Source organism: Falco peregrinus, chromosome 4 (genome assembly GCF_023634155.1).
Source record: "Falco peregrinus isolate bFalPer1 chromosome 4, bFalPer1.pri, whole genome shotgun sequence".
Classification (NCBI taxonomy): Eukaryota; Metazoa; Chordata; class Aves; order Falconiformes; family Falconidae; genus Falco; species Falco peregrinus.
The window spans coordinates 104,082,248-104,101,320 of record NC_073724.1 but is presented as its reverse complement, the minus strand read 5'-3'; the positions used below and the strand labels follow the sequence as shown (position 1 = coordinate 104,101,320).

The following is a 19,073-nucleotide window of genomic DNA, read 5'->3' as shown; positions in this document are numbered from 1 at the left end:
CTTTGGAAGAGGAAGGTATCTAGAGGACAAAGAGGAAATAACGTACAAAGAACAGATTTTGGTAGTTCAGCTATTTGTTTAAGAAATTATCTTAAAAAATAAATGCAGCCCATAGGCCTTAAAAGGTAAACAAAGCGCTTTGTTGCGTGACAAGCCTTGTTTTTCTTCTGGTGATTAATGTGTGCATTCTGCTGGGGGTGGAAATAAGATTCAGAGTCTTGCAATTAGTAGCTGAAAGTGGGAAGATTATGCCTGTTACACTGCAGTCCTTATCGTTGCCTCCTGGCTTAATCTGATCCCATGGTACCATATGCACCTTTGTGGTTGCAGTGTAGACCTACATTGTTCTCCTCTTGTACTTCCAGTTCAGCTGGAGGACTATGCTGATGCAGCTGAAAATAACCTGGCATTTGTTTTTCCCAGTTTAATGATCATGATCCTGTTTATAGTGTGTCTGTACAAACAATTGTACATGCACAACTGCAAAGGCAACATGTCAGGGTATCCCTGGGCAAAAATTCCTCTATACTGGAACTAATACCAAATATGAAACCTTCTCATATACTCATGCAAGGAGGTCCTTCCTCTAGTGATCACTGTTCAGTTTCTTCTCATATCTTTCTTCTAGCATTGAGTGAGGCTAGTTAGTAATTTTTAGGTCAATACAAGTGTTTAAATAAAAACCTCATCATTTAGGTTGTAGACTCCTCAAAACTGACTGGATTGAATATCCAATTGCATTGATTTGTAAGTAAAGTATAAAAGCAGTGTTTTTACAAAGAAGGTATGGAGGCCTTTCAGCAAGCATTTATTCAAGTAGATCTGTTGTAAAACAAATTCTGCCAGAGTTCAGTGATTTAGGCAGCAAATTATCGTATTGAGGCATTTGTCTAGGTTTCAAATTACTAGCACTTTAGTTAATAAGAACAATAAAGTCCTAATAACATCAGAAGGACTGCTTGAGTGCAGTTTGTTTCTTAATCATTGCCAATATTGTAATAATTGTATTGGCCAGTATTTGAAATCAGCTTCATCACAAGACAGAATAAAACTGCAGGCTGTGATAATAAAAGTTTTGGTGTCTGTTTGGGAGGGAGAGTAACAGAAGAGCCTCACCATTTTAGAATATATCTGTGATTTCCCCAAGCCTCTAAATATTTTATAGTTTTTATAATTTTATCTTATAATTTTCTAATAGATTTGTCAGTTTAATGGAACTTGGAGAAACACAAACTTTATATTCTCTGTCTTCATTTTTAATTTATGTTTTATGTTCAGGTCCTAGGCTTGTTGAAGTATCTGGTGATAGATAATAAGAATAATCAAAGTCTGTACCAAGCAATCAAATGCTTAGATCCTTTTCCTGAATATCCTGCTTTTAAAGATTTGCGAGCAACTCAACAGAAAATAAAATATGGTAAAGGACCATATTCTCTTTTGGAGGTAATTACATTTTAAAACTTAACTCGTGTCATAGTTTTTGTAATGCATACTTTCAAAAGAAAAACAGTTTTCTAGCTATAGAAACAGTTGAGGATTTAAATTAGACATGTGGATTCCTTTTATTGCCAGTTTCAGACACTGAGATATTTGTAGGTCTCCTTTCTTATTTTGCATCTATTAATACCACGTTGTGGACGGCTGAAAGCCACTTCTTTACTTGAAGCCTTTATTTGTATGCTGTACCTGATTAATACAAAATGTTGTTTTGCAGGAAATTACTCACTTTCTCTCAGTTGGTGTTTGTGATTCACTACCCTTAACACGACTTGAAGGACTGTATGATTTACGCAAACAGTTGGGACAATATAAAGATCAGATGAAGGATCTCCTGAAAAATTTCCAAGGTACTGACATCTGATTATGTATTTTATTTCTTTTGTATTGGTTTTAGGTGTGTAGCAATGTAACCCTATTCTAATTTGACACTGAATGTTTATTTTGTGTCTCAGATTCTATATGTTTAAGAATGTAACCTTATTATAATTTCACATGCAGAGTAGGATTGCATTTATTATTCATGCAGAATCCGAAGTATCTTTAGCAGAGTGTATTATAAATATTGTATGAGGTGTTTCATGGCAGAGGTGGTAAATTGCCTTTCCAGCTTTTTGCATGGGGTCCTTATGATTGTGAATGACCAGGATAATGTGTAATATGAGTGTATTGCTTTATGGCTGCTTAATGAGTTTTCTTGTATATGAATGTCCCTACTCATGTAAACGTATGAAGCCAGATTTTATTAAAGGCATAGTATGTAGAAAGTGAAGCTCAAAGAAGTTTTAAAATGGAAAATGGTAGGATTTAGTTCAGTTGAACCTTGCCACATCCCAGCATTGTGTTTCAGCCCTCTGTCCAGACCCCGTTCCTTCCTGTTTTGGTTTTCAGATGCTTGTGCCAGACCATTTCACTTTTCTCCTCTACATCAAGTCTTCATCAGCTTGTGTGCGTGACGGGAAGATAAAAAGAGTTGATGTAGTTCATTGTAAATAAGTGCAAAGTAAAATTTGGGGAAGAACAGTAGTCTGTTATAAGGCTGTGGTGTAAGTGCATCATGTCGCCACATCTTGAATATAATTTACAATTTTAGTCTCAAAATTCTACTTGAAAAGAGAGTTAGTATGGACCAACTTTCATCAGAGGAGAGCCTTGTGAGCTTAGAAAAGAGGCTGAACTGGTGAATGGTATGATGAAACTGAGTAGGGAGTACTTAGCACTTCTGTACAGTAGAAGAACGGCTTAAATTATCTGGCAGCAGTTATACAAGAAAAACCACGTATTTTTTTCCAACAAAATACATACAGCAGAGAACTTACGGGCAGTTGTTGTGGAGATAGAAGTGTAATGGACCTTAAAAGGAGTTAGGCATATCTCGTAGAGATTATTAGGTGTGAGGATCTGCTCAGAAATCCCCAATCTGCTGACTGGCAAAACCTGAGAAGAAATACTCTTGTTCTGTTGGAGGTGTGCTAGCAGGCTTGATGGGCCTCTTGCCTTATACTAGAAGTCTGTTAAGCACTTACAAATAAGTTATTGTTACTATTTTAGGTGTTAAAAAGAAGTACAGTAAAAACCCAGTTATTGATAAAGGCTATAAAACTGTGTGCTGAAAGATAAAATTTAAGAAATAGGTACAGCTGTTCGGCCACATTTGTATTCATTTTTATGAAAATGTCAACAAGCATAAATCCTGATTCCAGGTTTCCATTCCAATCAACAGAGCAGCAGGATATTTTTAAAGAAAATACTGTTTTACTTTTTTTGTATTACACAAATTATCATGTTTTTTCCTAGACCTTGTTCCTGGAAACAGTAAAACCATTTTGTTTGGAATGTTCATTTTAAAAAAAGACCTTAGGCAGGCAGCAAAAAAACATCTTGAGAGTTTATAATTGGGAAAAGTTAATTAGGCAATTGAAAGCTAGTAAAATTGTGTGAAATTCCTGGCAGAAAACCTTATTTTGGGATATTCCTTGGATTCTGATTTAGAACAGAATGATGGTATTAGCTTAAGTGCTGTCAGTGGAGTCACATAGTATGGCTTCACATTTTCAGATAATGTTCTTACACTAACTTATGCTATTAATTAGCATTTTTACATCAAAACACTGAAAATAATAGCATTTGTGTAACTAATTTGGGGAATTCTTTGGCTTAATCAAAGGCATAGAAATTTTTTCAATACATGACAAATAAGAAAAATGAATAATTTTTTGGTACTGTTTAATACCAGCTTGCTTCAGCATTAATAATGCCTGTTGACATTTGTAGATAAAAGATACTAAAGCAGTGTTTTCTTCTAATGTGTTCACATTACAAATACACAATAACATTTTGGGTGTTTTTTTTTTAATTTCTGAATGATAGAAAAGCCGGAAGATTCTGTAGTAGTGAAACTGGTGGTGAGCTTATTGCAGCTGTCCAAGATGTCAGTTAACCATACAGGTGAAAAAGCAGTGCTGGGTAAGTTAATTAGTCCCACAGGCATCCTAGGGCTGTCATTGCAAACCCCAGGTTGAAACTGTGGCCGTTCTCAATGTTACTTCTCACTGCTATTTTGCATGTGCTGTCAGAGGTAGCCATCAGGAATGTTAAAATGGGTGATATGTCTTCTTTTCAGACACTGTATTTTACAGCTTTGACTGATAACTTAAATTGTCATCGGTTTAGACCCTGGTCTCTTCTATATTCAATAAAGAGTCGTCTGCTGTTATATGGGTCACTTTATTAACTTGAAAAATAATAAGAAAAATCGAAGAGAACTTACCTGACAGTTTTAAAGGCATGTCTTAGTGGAAATTAAAATAGTTGTTCTCCACCTTAAAGCCTCTTCTATATTGTTAAAATTATTCTCACCATTTACGTTGAGCACCTGATGAATGTTTGATCCAAAGCTAAAATCCAAATCCCCTCTTCCCCAGATGGGGATGAAGTTTACTGAAATTACATGTCTAAACTAGACAGAAACACAATCAATGAGAATATTTGCCTTAATGTATTTTTTTGTCTAAAAGACTAATAACTGATAATTACAAATGCTGAGCAATTGAAGCTCACGTTGACTTCAGTATGATATGTTCTTCAGTATCTCTGCAAGCTGTAAGTTTCAGCCTTTTCTGCATTATGTTTCCTTAGATGATTTGTTAAATTTAGTTCAAAACACAACCTGTGTATCTTCAGTCTGTTCTTTATTTGCTCTGGTGGTTAAAACAATGTTGTAGAAAATGGAAACATTTTCAAGACATGTGCAGAGTATGATGGAAAGAGGAGGGAAGCAGGTTTTGTTTTCTTTCTGATGAACATTAACATGAACATTTAAAAAACCCTTTTTAAAAACTATCTTCAAGGTCAGTTTTGTTTTGGTTTTTCTTGTATGTAGTCATGTGCTTTTTATAAAATTTTGTCTGGAAAGCAAATGTGGAACACTGACATAATTTTATGTAAAATGTAGATTAATTTTTACGGAGTTTACTGTTTGTGTTCACAGCCTACTGTTTGTATTTATCATACCCTTAGGGTATGAAAATCAGTGTCTCAGTGGTAGTGATTTTGACCTTTTGCACTTATCTGTTTCTGACACAAGCAAAAATAAAATCCATATCTGATTTAAACTGCAAAATCCAGAGCCATAGGCACTCCTAGAAAATTGAGTTAGAAAGCGTATCACTAATGAGTCTTAAGCTGCAGAGCTTGTTTACATGTAATTTTAATCATAAAGTTCCTCAAGTAATATTTTTATAAATGTTTCAGCTTTTTACCCATAGTAATCTCAGTTCTAGAAGTAGTTTATATTAGTTGCAGCTTTTTTAGGGTGAGACCTTGTTTTAGTGTGAGTAAGACTATAAAATTACGTGCATTTGCAGAGGCTGTTGGAAGCTGCTTGGGAGAAATAGGTCCCATGGATTTCTCCACCATAGCTCTTCAGCGTGCTGAACATGCACTGGATTCTAAAGCAGTGGACTTACTTGAAGATAGAAAACTTCAGTGGGTCTTCATAATGTTATCTCAAATAAATATTGCTTTAACAGATAATTGGTGAGTATACTTACTTAATTTCTTTTGTTCAAAGCTTAATAGGATCCATTAAGTTGTATGTTGTTCAAATCACCTCAGAGCCACACTCTGAAAGTGTTACTAACACCGGTTAATGTCCAGCCATGTACTTGTTCAAGGCTCAGATGACTTACCCAGTCAAGCTTAGATGTTTCCCAGAAATTGTCTAGTTGGAGTTGAGCCAGAGGGTCTCTTCTGTGCTATAGAGGAGCAAATACTGAGGCTTTGCTTTGTAACAAAATATTCAATGGCATATCCTGGTCCAAAATTTTCTGATTTGATGCACATGTTGTTAGACTGTGGAATTTTTTTTTTGGTATGTTTATAAAGGTGATTTTGAAAATAAAGTATCTGAATTAAATGAGTAATAATGATGTTGTATATATTATTCTTTCAGTATTGATGTTAGAGCTGCAGCTGTCTCCTGTTTGAAAAACATATTAGCCACCAAGTCTGGCAGTGAATTTTGGGAAGTTTATAAAAATAAAGCTGATCCCATGTTAATCTATTTACAGCCGTTCAGAATGTCTAGGAAAAAGGTACTTCTTCTGATATATCTAATTTGTATGGCTTATGGGGTAGAGAAAACATAAAAATACATATTAAAAAAAAAGTAAATGTGAAAATATTTTTGAGATTGGCTTTGATGAATGCAGAATTTGGACTTTTCAGCATTCTGATTGCAAATGTGATTGCTTTCATACATCTGTTTCTTCTTTCCTTTCCAGCATTTATAGCTTCTTCAAATCAGAAATGACATTAGAAATCTGTGTACTTAACGTTATTAGACAGGGCCTTTTTGATTACATACTCAGTAAATTAATACATTCATCCTCGGGATTCCAGTATCATTTCATGCAAAAAAATAGTGGAAAATAGGTCAGAAAAGAAAGGTGCATAATCAACCATAGATCAGATATATCCTAATTGTCAAACTTTTGATTTGTAACCTAAACGTGATGTCTAATGTGGCCTTGTTAATGTTATCAGTAAAATTTTTTTTAATACTTTCAGGTTTCCTTGGAAAAAGTTACATTTCCATGAACAAAATTGATATTGTCAATCAATTAAAGCACAGTTAATATTTAATATGTTTTAATCTGCGCATATTGCAGTATGTTTTTTTAACTGTAGAATTTATTTATATTTGCAATATGTGTATTTTCCTTCCAGTTTTTTGTAGTACCTGCTAAAGATACGGAGGCTCCTTTAGACACTTTGGATGACACAAACCTGTGGATTCCTCTGGGCGAAAGTCATGAGACCTGGATCAAGCGCCTAACTAGTTCAATACTGGACAGTGGTGGTGTGCAAAATGAAGTTCTCCAGTTAATGAAGCCGCTATGTGAGGTGAGCTAAATTATATGTATGTATATATATGTATGCACGCTGTGATGCACAGAAATTTGATTACTTGCCTTGGTAGCAAATAGTCATTTCTGCTGTTAGGTTACTACTTCTTCTTAACAGTAATTCAGATCCTTTGTAGTCAGATACTGCAGATACCCATAAAATAAACTCTTGAAATACAAGATTTGAGAGATAATTGTAAACATAGATGAACTTTATATGACTACGTTAACTGAACACCAGCATAGCCCTGTTGAGTGGTTTACTTTTTCCATGCTACATGTTCTTTCTCAAGCATTACTTTGAGTAGTTGTCAGTTTGGTTATAGTGTGAGAAAGAAAAACATGTGGTTTTCTTAAGCAGCTGCTATGCATGATTGTTTTCTAGGTGAAAACAAACTTGTGTCAAACTTTGCTTCCATATCTGATTCATGATATGCTTCTTCATGGCTCGGATGACTCCTGGAGAAATCTTCTGTCAGTTCATATCCAGAAGTTTTTTACAGCCTGTTGCAGATTTGCCTCATCTAGTAGATCTACTACACTTGCAAATTCTGATTCAGGTAACGTTACATATTTTTATTTCAACTGAAAAGTTGTAGAAAAAATGATCTTGTGACATCAAACATGTGACACACACTTGTAGGCAGACAGAATTTTAGAAACTTCTGTCCAATTGTTTGATCTTTTTCAGTGGATATACCAGTAATTTTGAAGGTGTTCATTGGCAGTGTCCAAGTAGTTTCTTCTGTATAGCTTCTTTCCTTATTCACAACTGGATATGTTTATTACTTCCTGAATTTAGATGTGATCCAATGTTGTGTACTGCAAGACCGACTCATGGGCTGTTTCTTAAGATGACGGATAGCAGTTAAATTCCTCTCTTACTCAAACATGAGCAATTAAAGGCAGTTTCCTGGATTTCCCCCTTGGAAAAAAGCCTTGGCCCTTCTGCCTAATGTTGGTAATGGTCTCCCTATACATTCAAAAGACAAAGAAGGAAGGAAAGGAGGAAGGAAGGAAGACGTAGGAAGATGTCTTCCCTGTAGGTTGGCTCTCTGAGGAGAAAAGGCAAAAAGTGTAATTATTAATAGTTCCAACTAAATGGCTCCCAAAGTACACAGGTGACAACAACGCAGAGTACACATACCAGATTAGTTTCATGACCAGCGATTCTATCATATCATAAGCCAGTATTATAAAATACAACACAATGATAACCTTAGCCTAGGCCCACAAGGGTGATAAACACCACAGCAGGGAACACATACTGCAAGTAAGGTCTTAGATAATGCAACCGTGATACCATGTGCAGCAACTCTGAGAGCAGATAAATTAACATTGTGACCAGTGACTATTAAATATAATACATGCTGATAACAAATTCGTTTTAACGTGCTCTGGTCAGATCTGTCATCAAAACCCTTTGAGCCCCACACTGGGTGCCAAAACAAGATTGTCATCGTTTAATTCCAGCCAGCAACTAAGTGCCACACAGTTGCTCATTCTCTCTCCGCTGCCCTGTTGGGATAGTGAAGAGAATTGGGAAGAGGTAAAACCTGTAGGCTGAGATAAGAACAGTTTAATAATTGGAATAAAAATAATAAATAATAATAACAACAACAATAATAATTGTAATGAGGAGAGGGAGAGAGAGGAATAAAACCCAAGGGAAAAAACCCAAGTGATGCACAATGCCATTGCTCACCATGCACTGCCCAATGCCCAGCTAGTCCCCAGGGAGCAATCTGCAGCTCCCGGCCAACTTCCCCCAGCATATATACTCAGCATGACATTCTGTGGTATGGAATACCTTTTTGGCTAGTTCATGTCAGCTGTCCTGCTATGCTCCTTCCCAGCTTCTTGTGTACCGCCTCACTGGCAGAGCTTGGGAGACTTGAAAAGCCCTTGACTTAGAGTAAGCACTACTTAGCAGCAACTAAACCATCAGTGTGTTACCGATGTTATTCTCATATTAAATCCAAACCACAGCACTGTACAGCTACTAAGAAGAAAATTAGCTCCATCCCAGCCAAACCCAGGACATTTCTCCAAGTAATAGAGGAGCCAACAAGGAGAGGTGCTGTGCTGGACCTTGTTCTCATCACCAAGGCAAGGCTTGTGGGGAATGTGAAGCTCAAGGGCAGCCTTGGCTGCAGTGACCATGAAACGGTGCAGTTCAAGATCCTTAGGGCAGCAAGAAGGATGTACAGCAAGCTCACTACCCTTGGCTTCAGGAGAGCACACTTTGGCCTCTTCAGGGACCTGCTTGGTACAGTACCATGGGATAAAGCCCTGGAGGGAAGAAGGGCCTAAGAAAGCCGGTTAGTATTCAATGAGGATCACCTCCTCCAAGCTCAGGAGCAATCCATCCCAACAAAGAGCAGGTCAGGCAAAAACACCAGGAGGCCTGCATGGATGAACAAGATGCTCCTGGAGAAACTCACACAGAAAGCCTACAGAGGGTGGAAGCAAGGACAGGTAGCCTAGGAGGAATACAGAGAAATTCTCCAAGCAGCCAGGGATCAGGTAAGGAAAGCTAAATCTCTGGTAGAATTAAATCTGGCCAGGGATGTCAAGAGCAAGAAGAAAAGCTTCTATAGGTGCACTGGTGATAAAAGGAAGAGTAGGGAAAACATGGGCCTTCTCTGGAAGGAAATGAGAGACCTGGTTACCTGGGATATGGAGAAGGCTGAGGTACTCAATGACTTTTTTGCCTCAGTCTTCACTGGCAAGTGCTCCAGCCACACAGACTAAGTTGCAGGAGGCAAAGGCAGGGACTGGGAGAATGGAGAATGACCCACCATAGGAGAAGATCAGGTCTGAGACCATCTAAGGAACCTGAAGGTGTGCAAGTCTGTGACATCTGATGAGATGCATATCTGTGGGTCCTGAGGTAACTGGCAGATGAAGGTTCTAAGCCACTATCCATTGTATTTGAGAAGTCCTGGCAGTCTGGTGAAGTTCCCGCTGACTGGAAAAGGGGAAACGTAACCCCCATTTAAAAAAAGGCAGAAAAGTATGGCTGGCCTGTAGTTCCTGGGTCTGTCTTACCTCTTTGCTTGGCAAGGTCGTGGAGCAGATCCTCCTGGAAACTATGCTAAGGCGTGTTGAGAATACGGAGGTGATTGGTGACAGCCAGCATGGCTTCACTAAGGGCAAATTGTGCTTGACAAGTTTGATGGCCTTCTATGATGGTGTTGTGTTGTTGGATAAGGGAAGAGCAACTGACATCATCTACCTGGACTTGTGCAAAGCATTTGGCACCGTCCCACATGACATTGTGGTCCCAAAACTGAAAAGACATGGATTTGATGGATGGACCACTTGGTGGGTAAGGAATTGGCTGGATGGTCAAACTCAAAGAGTTGAGGTCAATGGCTCAATGTCCAAGTGGAGACTGGTGATGAGCGGCATTCCTCAGGGGTCAGTGTTGGGACTGGTGTTGTTTAACATCTTTGTTGGGGACATGGACAGTGGGATTGAGTGCACCCTCAGCAAGTTTGCTGACAACACCAAGCTCTGTGGTGTAGTTGGCAACATGGTTGGAAGGGGTGGCATCCAGAGGGACCTTAACAGGCTTGAGAGGTGGGCCTGTGTGAACCTCATGAAGTTCAAAAAGACGGAAGTGCAAGGTCCTTCATGTGGGTTGGGGCAATCCCAAGCACAAATACAGGCTGGGCAGAAAATGGATTGAGAGCAGCCCTGAGCGGGAGGAGTTGGGGGTGGTTGTTGACAAGAATCTCAACATGACTTGGCAGTATGCACTTACAGCCCAGAAAGCCAACTGTATCCTGGGCTGTATCAAAAGAAGCATGGCCAACAGGTCAAGAGAGGTGATTCTCCCCCTCTACTCTGCTCTCCTGAGACCCCACCTGGAGTGCTGCATCCAGCTCTGGGGCTCCCAACTTAAAAAAAGACATGGGACCTGTTGGAGCAGGTCCAGAGAAGAGCCACGAAGATGATCAGAGGGCAGGAGCACCTCTCCTATAAAGACAGGCTGAGAGAGTTGGGGTTGTCCAGCCTGGAGAAGAGGAGGCTCCAGGGAGACCTTACAGCAGCCTGCCAGTACCTAAAGGGACCTACAGGAAAGCTGGAGAGGGACTTTTTACAAGGGCATGTAGTGATAGGACAAGGGGGAATGGCTTTAAACTGAAAGAAGGTAGATTTAGATTAGACATTAGGCAGAAGTTCTTCCCTGTGAGGGCGGTGAGGCACTGGCACAGGCTGCCCAGAGCAGCTGTGGCTGCCCCATCCCTGGCAGTGCTCAGGGCCAGGCTGGATGGGGCTTTGGGCAGCCTGGTCTAGCGGGAGGTGTCCCTGCCCATGGCAGAGGGGTTGGGACTAGATGATATTGAAGATCCCTTCCAACCCAAACCATTCTATGATTCTATGAACAGCATGCTGACAGTTTATGATTCCAATTATAGTCATTTGGTCTGTTGTTCAACAAGTTGCAAAGAATAACTTTTTTCTTCCAGTTTTCTTGGCCAGTGCCTTTTCTTTCCTGTGATTCGTCAGTATTTTCTGGTACTAAAATATTATTCTTTCAGAAATTTTCAGTTATGCATCTTACCAAATTATGAATGAGGAGGTGGCAATGTCTTTGGGGCATTGACTGTAGAGTGCTAACAGAATGGACCCTGCCTTTGAGACACTGTATCTGCATTTGCAAGTAGTGCAGAGCATGGGGGTGGATCTGGAGAGTAAAACGTCATGGTGCGTTAGGAACTGAGAGTCAGGTGTTCCCACTGTGTGTCTTTCGAAAGTTAAGCACGTGGGAGATGTCTTATAAAGAAGGAGCTGGTGTTCCTCCTGTAAAGTCTTTGGTAGAAGTGGAAATTAAGCAAGCATTATTCATTTCTGTTTGTTGAAACACACAAAATGCCAATATACTTCTTTTTTAAGTGGCTTTTGCTTTAGGGGGAATTTATAGTTCTGCATCTTACTGTAGTGTAGTAGTAATTGAACCTTTGCTTATGCTATCCTTGTGTCTTGCTTCTTGTAATTTATAAAGTAAAAATGTCCAAAAAATGGAAAAAATTATTAACCCAATTACCTGAATACAGCCTGTAGCTATCTGATTTTTTTTTTTAATCCAGAAACAAGGCATGGAAATATAAGTCCTTTAAAAGTATGTGTCTGTGTGGGTGATAAGTGTTTTTTGTGTAAGCATATGCACTCTATAAAATCTACAATAAAGGTACTAATGAGTATTTCTGTGGCTTTGGAATAACTTTATATGACTCAAGCCTAAGGGAAGAGGTCTGTTGTGGAGCTTTGTGCAACAATATTGGATCATCTCTGAATTCTGTAAGAAGAAATAAAATCCATAAATTATTGCTGCAAAGAAAATTTGATAAAGAAAATTGTGATATAAACTACTGTAATGTCACTAACATCATAGAAGGGGAAGAAATACATTTTGTGACAACTTAATTTTGGAAATGCTGTCCAAGGAAGTTTTTAGTTATTTTATTGAGTACAAAATACACCTTTTTATTTTGTAAATGGATGTGTTATGGTAAAAGTTCATTATATTCTTTCTTTTGAAATACGTATCCCAGAGCAAGAAGCCCATAATTTTAGAAGTCTGGATAAAGTATCTCGACGAGCCATGCTTGCTGTTGTTGATTACTTAAGAAGACAAAAGAGGTGAATTACAGCTTTCCAAAATGTTGCTTTTGTTTAATTATGAATGTTCTAAGATCTGTTGATGCTGTAGATTAAGGAAGAAGGATGTGGTAGAGAACATGTCAGTTTAACAATGAAGTAGTAGTGACCTTGCATTTGTTACAGAAGTGATACAGGTAGCTTTAAAGTGTTCTATCTATGCTGAAGGAGTTTTCTAAAAATTTGTTGATTAAACTATTTGTGGTATTGGTTTGAGGGGGTCTAAGATAAATTTAGCCTTTGGAAAGCTTTATTGTTAGATTGGATTTATTTTGTTTAATGTTAGAGGGAAGGCCTGTTACAGCAATAATAAAATTCTTATTTAATCAGATCTGTTTCAGGTACGGTTTTTGATGACAGCTTCTGGCTAGATCTGAATTATCTTGAGGTTGCTATAGCAGCACAGTCTTGTGCTGCTCACTTCACAGCCTTGCTCTATGCAGAAATCTACGCAGACAAGATAAATATAGACAAGCAGCAAGAAAGGTACAAGGCTTGAGGAAAGCAGTTTCTTGACATTTTGGGTAAAATGGATCATGTTTTGGGTGTCCCAGTAGTGTTTTGTTACGTGAAAAATCAAGGAAACCTTAAAAGAATTCTTTAGGTGTGTGTATTTACCTGGAAAATATTTCCACCAGTCCTTGAATGTGATCCCAACTTTGCTAATTTGCTAACTGTGACACACTCAAAATAGTGTTGTTTTGACTTCTAACCAGGTTTTCTTAGTAGTGTGTGTTCTGGAGAAACTTCACTAAAGCTAATGCTTCTGGATATTAAACCATAGTGAATCTCCCTTTATAAACTGAACACTTTTCAGATTCTATTTCTCATAATTAATAGTGTGCTAGTGGCTAAATTACAGGCAGAAGTGAATCAAGGGAAGAAAGAAACCAGAGTCATGACCAGAATTGTATGGGTAGAGCTGAACGATCCTTGCAGAAGGAGTTTTCTTCTATAATTGGTACTTAAGCTTGTCTTCTGGTCTAGCAAGATCAAAACATGTAACTAATTTACTAGCTTCATTTTGGCAACAGGTAACTTTAAGGCAGTGAATGTATAGCAAAAGTATGGTTGTAAGCATATATACTATGTAGTTGCTTTTATTCTTTCCCAGAAGAGAGCATTGACCAAAGCAATTTGATTTAATGAAAGATTAGAAATAGACAAGGTGGTTTGGTTTTTTTTCCTCTGAAAAACCACCTTGATGTTGAAATTCCTTGATGCTGATATTCTCAGTTCAGCTGATCACTTTGTCATTCTGCGGGAGAGCCATTTTGAATAATGTGGGGGGGGATACATCCGACCTGATCGTGCATTTGGTGTTTGTGCCCCATACTTCATAAGTGTAGTTTCAGAATTTCTTTACTTCTTTGTATGTAATTTCATTTAACTGTACTGGCTGAAATATTTCCTTTAGGTTGTCTTTTAAAGCAGCCAAGAGTTTGGTGTTTGAAGAAGAAAGTCAAAGAACAATTATTACTACTTTGAATGAAAAAAGTAAAGAAGAAACTGGCATAAGTTTACAGGTACGTGTGTGTGCTTCATAATCCGAAAGCATATATATATATATATAATCTCATATAATTGTAGTTAACAGTAGGTTTCATCTGAGCTGAAGGCATCTATAGTTGAACTTCAAAAACTGTATTTGAAAGTTCTCCTCATGCTGTGATTCAAAGTGAACTCAATAGCCTTGCTGGACAAGTTAAATTCAGGATCTATTCTCCTGAAACACTAATTAACTGGCAGATTTTAAATTGCAGCAACGCAGACTTTGTTTCCCTAAAGAACTGACCTCATGGTGGTAACCCGCCAAGTATTTTTCAGTTTGTTTTGTCAGAGCAATATGTTCGAAATCAGCAAATAGTGTAGGAAGTTGTAATAATCCAAACTGAAGTAGTATTATATCCTGCAAGTTTATTTAATACATAAAATCTGATTCAGTAATCTTGTCTAAGTTACTTCTTTCCATAGTTCAGTATTGCAGAACTGTGCTTGCATTGCTTACCTGGTGTGCCTGATACTCATTCAGTACTGCTTACTGCCTTCTGCTTTTCAACCACTTTCAACTTTTCTGCTTTTGTCTGTCTAGGGCCCAGCGCTAGTTTTTTTTAATAATTTGGCAGAGAAGTTAGGTAGTCCTGAACAGTTTTGTTCTAGTACAAAACTTTTCTTCCTGTGATGACAGCAGGTTCAGGTACTGCGTAAAGGAAAACTAAGCAATGATAACATGTTACATGGAAGGACTTGTATTTATAAGCTTACTTGATACATATAAAACTCACTTGAACTGGTTCTGAAAGAGGTACTTCTTCATTTTATGGCTCATGTTCTAGGACCTTCTCATGGACATATATAGAAGCATTGGAGAACCTGACAGTCTCTATGGCTGTGGTGGAGGAAGAATGTTACAGCCATTAGCACGGTATAATTTATTAATGTTCTTATGTTTTTTAAAGTCACTGCTTTCATTTATTAGTAAGGAACTTAAACTGAAAACTTCTTGTTAACTTACAACAGGATAAGAACATACGAGCATGAAGCAGTATGGGAGAAAGCCCTTGTAACATATGACCTTGAAGCAAGCCTCTCTCCATCTACTTGCCAGGCAGGAATAATAGAGGTAATTTTATTTTATAATAGGAAATGACTGTAGGAATTGATATCCGTTGTACTTAGAGTCATTTGTAGTAAATGCAGAATTGTTTTAGGACTAAAAGAGATCTCTTTGGTCAAGTCAAGGCTACTGCCATAAGCATCCAAACTGTATAAGACAACTCAGTATTTGTCATGAAAACATTAAGGCTTCTAGTTCTCTTGTCACTCACCCATAATCCCTGTCTTGGGTAATGAATTTTGTGAAATGTTGCAAAATAAATGTAGTAAATTTTATACAGAATTTGGCCTAAATCCTTAAATGACAGGATATAGAAAGTAATGTAATCAGTTGTTTTTTCCATCTCATTCTTTAAACCTCTCCATTGTGGCAGCTATCTTACTGAAGCTGTGGTATTTCTGATTAAAGAAATAAATAGAATTGATGTCTTATTTTGATCCTGTAAAAATATGTTGCTTTTTTAGCCTAAAAATGTTTACACCAGTTCTGTAATAATAATAGCAGAGGTATATCTGTGTTTCCCTTCATTTTCATTTTCCTATGGTACTTTTCCTACCCCAAATTATTTTATATATATAATTTATTCATTTATTTAGATTTAAATATAAATAAAAATATTATATATTTTAATATTTATATGAACACAAATATTAAATAAATATTTAAATATTTATATGTATATAAATAAATACATATCTATATATAATGGTTAAAATTCCGTTGTGTTTCTCCTTCATAATGCCTGTGCGCATAACCTGGAGACGTTGTCACAACTATAAAGTCATTATGGTCTTCAAACAGATAGGATTTTAGGAGTTGTAGAAAACTTTTTCAAATCCCCACCAAGAAAAACAGGTCAAGAAGTTTAACCAGTTTTGACAGTCTGTATATAGGAATGATGGAATGGAGAAATGTGAGCAGATATTTCATTTGTAACACAACATGGAAATTTATTTCAAAGAATGCCAGCCACAGTAGTACTGAAATAATTTTTCTGGGGTTGCAGGTATTGATACTGTGATTAGTAGTCTTACTGAAAAGTTTTTATCTTACATAGTGCTGAGTTTAGAAACACATATGGTTCTGCCTTACCCTCAAAGGCTTTTTTGTTCCTAAAGGTAAAACAAAGCCTTTTAAAATAAACAGTTCAGTTTATTAGAGAAATAATAACCAACTTCAAGTAATTTTGTTAATTCCAGGCTTTGCAGAATTTTGGGCTTTGCCACACCCTTTCCACGTACTTAAAAGGACTGGAACATGAAAACACTGAGTGGTGTGCAGAACTGCAGGAAATACGCTACCAGGCAGCGTGGAGGAATATGCAGTGGGGCCACGTCTCTTCTGTCAAGTAAACCAGCTTACGATTTTCCTAGTTCTTTAAGTGAAAGGCAATGGTTTCAGTTCCAAGCAAAAAGATGACATTAGAATATCATTTCAGTGAAGCAGGTCACCTAATTTATCTTAATCATTGAACTGAAAAAGTTTTTTTTGCTTAGACCTGTCTATTTTGTATGCACAACACTTTTCCTTTTCCTGGGAAACTGTATGCAGTTGATTCTTCTTTTTGATTGTTCATAACTATAAACTGAAATTTTCCATTTTTGAGACAGATAATAGATGTATCTGAAGTACATATGATGGATAGATTTTTTTTAATATTTAGTCTATAATAAAATGGGGAAAATACCACTTGGTAAGCTACAAAAGGTTATCAAGACCTGGATAAGCAGCTACCAGTGCTGATTCATGGCTATTCCCTCAAAAGAAGTAATCTTTTGTGTAATGTCAGATGCCTGGCTTTACTTACTTCATATGACTGGCCAGGATCTAGTGTGAACTCTGTCCCTTTCTAGTACACCTACATCATCACACATTTTAGGAGGAATACAGAATAGATTCACTACATTTTGGTAAAAGCAGAAGTTACATGATGGGGTCTTCAGTAATCCAGTAACTTCGGTAACTTTCAGTAGTCAGGAGGATGGAGGATTTTTCTCCTAAGACTCTTATAGAGAGATGGGTTTGGGGAACATACCCTTGGTGTGTTCATTCTCTTCTCCTGCACTGTCTTAAGATCATTGTTTAGAAGCACCTGGAGGACTTCACAGACAGTATATACCCTTTTGAAGGGCATATGTTGTGCCACAATCAGAACAAACTTCATATGGGTGGGCTTTATTTGTCCCTGGGTTGGGGTCTCTATAAACCTCTTTGGTTGTAAACCTCTTAGGCAACTAGAATATTCAGCTTTAATACAGGAGCAGAAAAGCAACATGTAAGATGGGAGAGAACTGAGATGGCAGGAAAGAGGAGGGTCAAAGAGAAGCAGAAAGAAAAGTGAAAAGGCAAAGAGAAAATTGGATTGAACACTGTGGGTTTTTTCAGCCTTCCAATTTTCTTTATATTTTCCTTTTTTAAAATATTGCTGAAGTTAAATGTAAAAAAAATGTTAATTCTGAATTGAAGTTGCATATATACTGTAATATGTATCTTTCAGCATAATACTGAGAAATGGGTTGTATTTAAATTTTTATTGTGCAGTTAGTTCTGTTATATTTTTGATAGAAACTGGGATATATTCTCCATGTGCCAAACATTTTGACAATTACTTTTTTTTCTTTGCTTTAAAAGAACAGCATGAATTTATAACATACTCAATTAATTTAAAGCTTACAAAGTTGCATGCAAAACAGCAATCCATCCAACTGCAGAAAGTAAACTACTAAAAAATACTTGTCATAAAGATAAAATTGACTTCTTTGTAGAGAATTATAATTTTCTTTTTATTTTATGTTACTTTTGTTTTATTTGTAAGAGATGAGACAGGAAGACCAGGGTACCATGAATCGTTGTATGATGCTCTTCAGTCTTTACGAGATAAGGAATTCTCTGCTTTCTATGAGAGTCTTAAAGATGCCAGGTAACTGCATGCAAATGCTCATACTCTGCTGTTAGGGAGAAAGAGACCTTGTACTCACAAGTTATGCATGAAAGACTATTATGGGGGTTTATGGGCTTGAATAAAGACTCATGCATAGAATAAAATTAAAAATTATGGACTGCAACTTCATTTCTAAGTTGATTAACTTAAATTTGTCTGTTGTGCATATACAATTTGTTTGCTAATTGAAGATACATTTCCTGTAGTATACATCCCTTACTTTGCAGTTCTTTTAAGTGGATTTAAATGCTGACTGCTCTTCTTTAGCTGAGCTGTCAGATAGGCTTTGGAGTTTATATATGCTTACAGTGTTTTTGATTATTGACAAACTTAATTTTTTGAACTTCAATGGTAATACAAAATATTTCTGAACTGAATAGTGTTGCTGTTTCAATTCTGGTTGCTGTATGGAAATTGTGTTATGGATACTTGGAATTACTTGTGGATATTAAAAAATAATAATTTACTATTTCTCTGTTAAATCCATAGAGTGAATGAAGTAGAAGAGCTGTGTAAAGGCAGTCTGGAGTCTGTTTATTCATTATATCCAACTCTTTGCAGACTACAGCTAATTGGAGAGTTGGAAAATATCGGTCTGCTGTTCTCCAGGTATTTTTTTAAGCTTGTTTCATACTCCTTAGTTTTCAGGATTTTTGGTAATCAAGTCTGGCACAAAAATAAAACCACCTCAACAAATTTTATGCATGAATATCTCAAACTTCATCTTAAAAAATATAACTTAAAAAATAAAAGATTTTAACATTACTATGTGAAGACAAATCTAGATTCCCTATTTCCAGATGGATTTAGTCATGGTCTAGTTTTAATTATTTGATACTGTGCCAATACTGTTTTTTAGATAATTGCTTTCTTTCCTTTGTTTTGAGTTCCCTGCTATAGTCCAAGTTGTCAGTCATATCTCCTAGGCTTTGGTTTACTA

At 37.0% G+C, this 19,073-nt stretch overlaps 1 protein-coding gene across 6 annotated transcripts in view; it reads left to right on the top strand.

Moving 5' to 3' along the window:
- ATM (ATM serine/threonine kinase) overlaps nt 1–19,073 on the top strand; it is an 80,063-nt gene that overhangs the window by 37,174 nt on the left and 23,816 nt on the right. For all 6 annotated transcript variants that reach the window (XM_055803076.1, XM_055803075.1, XM_055803074.1 and 3 more), the window contains 15 exons: nt 1,279–1,443; nt 1,715–1,847; nt 3,868–3,963; nt 5,364–5,535; nt 5,951–6,092; nt 6,727–6,903; nt 7,291–7,465; nt 12,470–12,557; nt 12,906–13,061; nt 13,993–14,101; nt 14,912–15,000; nt 15,096–15,198; nt 16,392–16,540; nt 18,008–18,112; nt 18,623–18,742. In XM_055803076.1, coding sequence (XP_055659051.1) covers nt 1,279–1,443; nt 1,715–1,847; nt 3,868–3,963; nt 5,364–5,535; nt 5,951–6,092; nt 6,727–6,903; nt 7,291–7,465; nt 12,470–12,557; nt 12,906–13,061; nt 13,993–14,101; nt 14,912–15,000; nt 15,096–15,198; nt 16,392–16,540; nt 18,008–18,112; nt 18,623–18,742 — 1,979 coding nt within the window. The remainder of the gene's footprint in view (nt 1–1,278; nt 1,444–1,714; nt 1,848–3,867; nt 3,964–5,363; nt 5,536–5,950; nt 6,093–6,726; nt 6,904–7,290; nt 7,466–12,469; nt 12,558–12,905; nt 13,062–13,992; nt 14,102–14,911; nt 15,001–15,095; nt 15,199–16,391; nt 16,541–18,007; nt 18,113–18,622; nt 18,743–19,073) is intronic.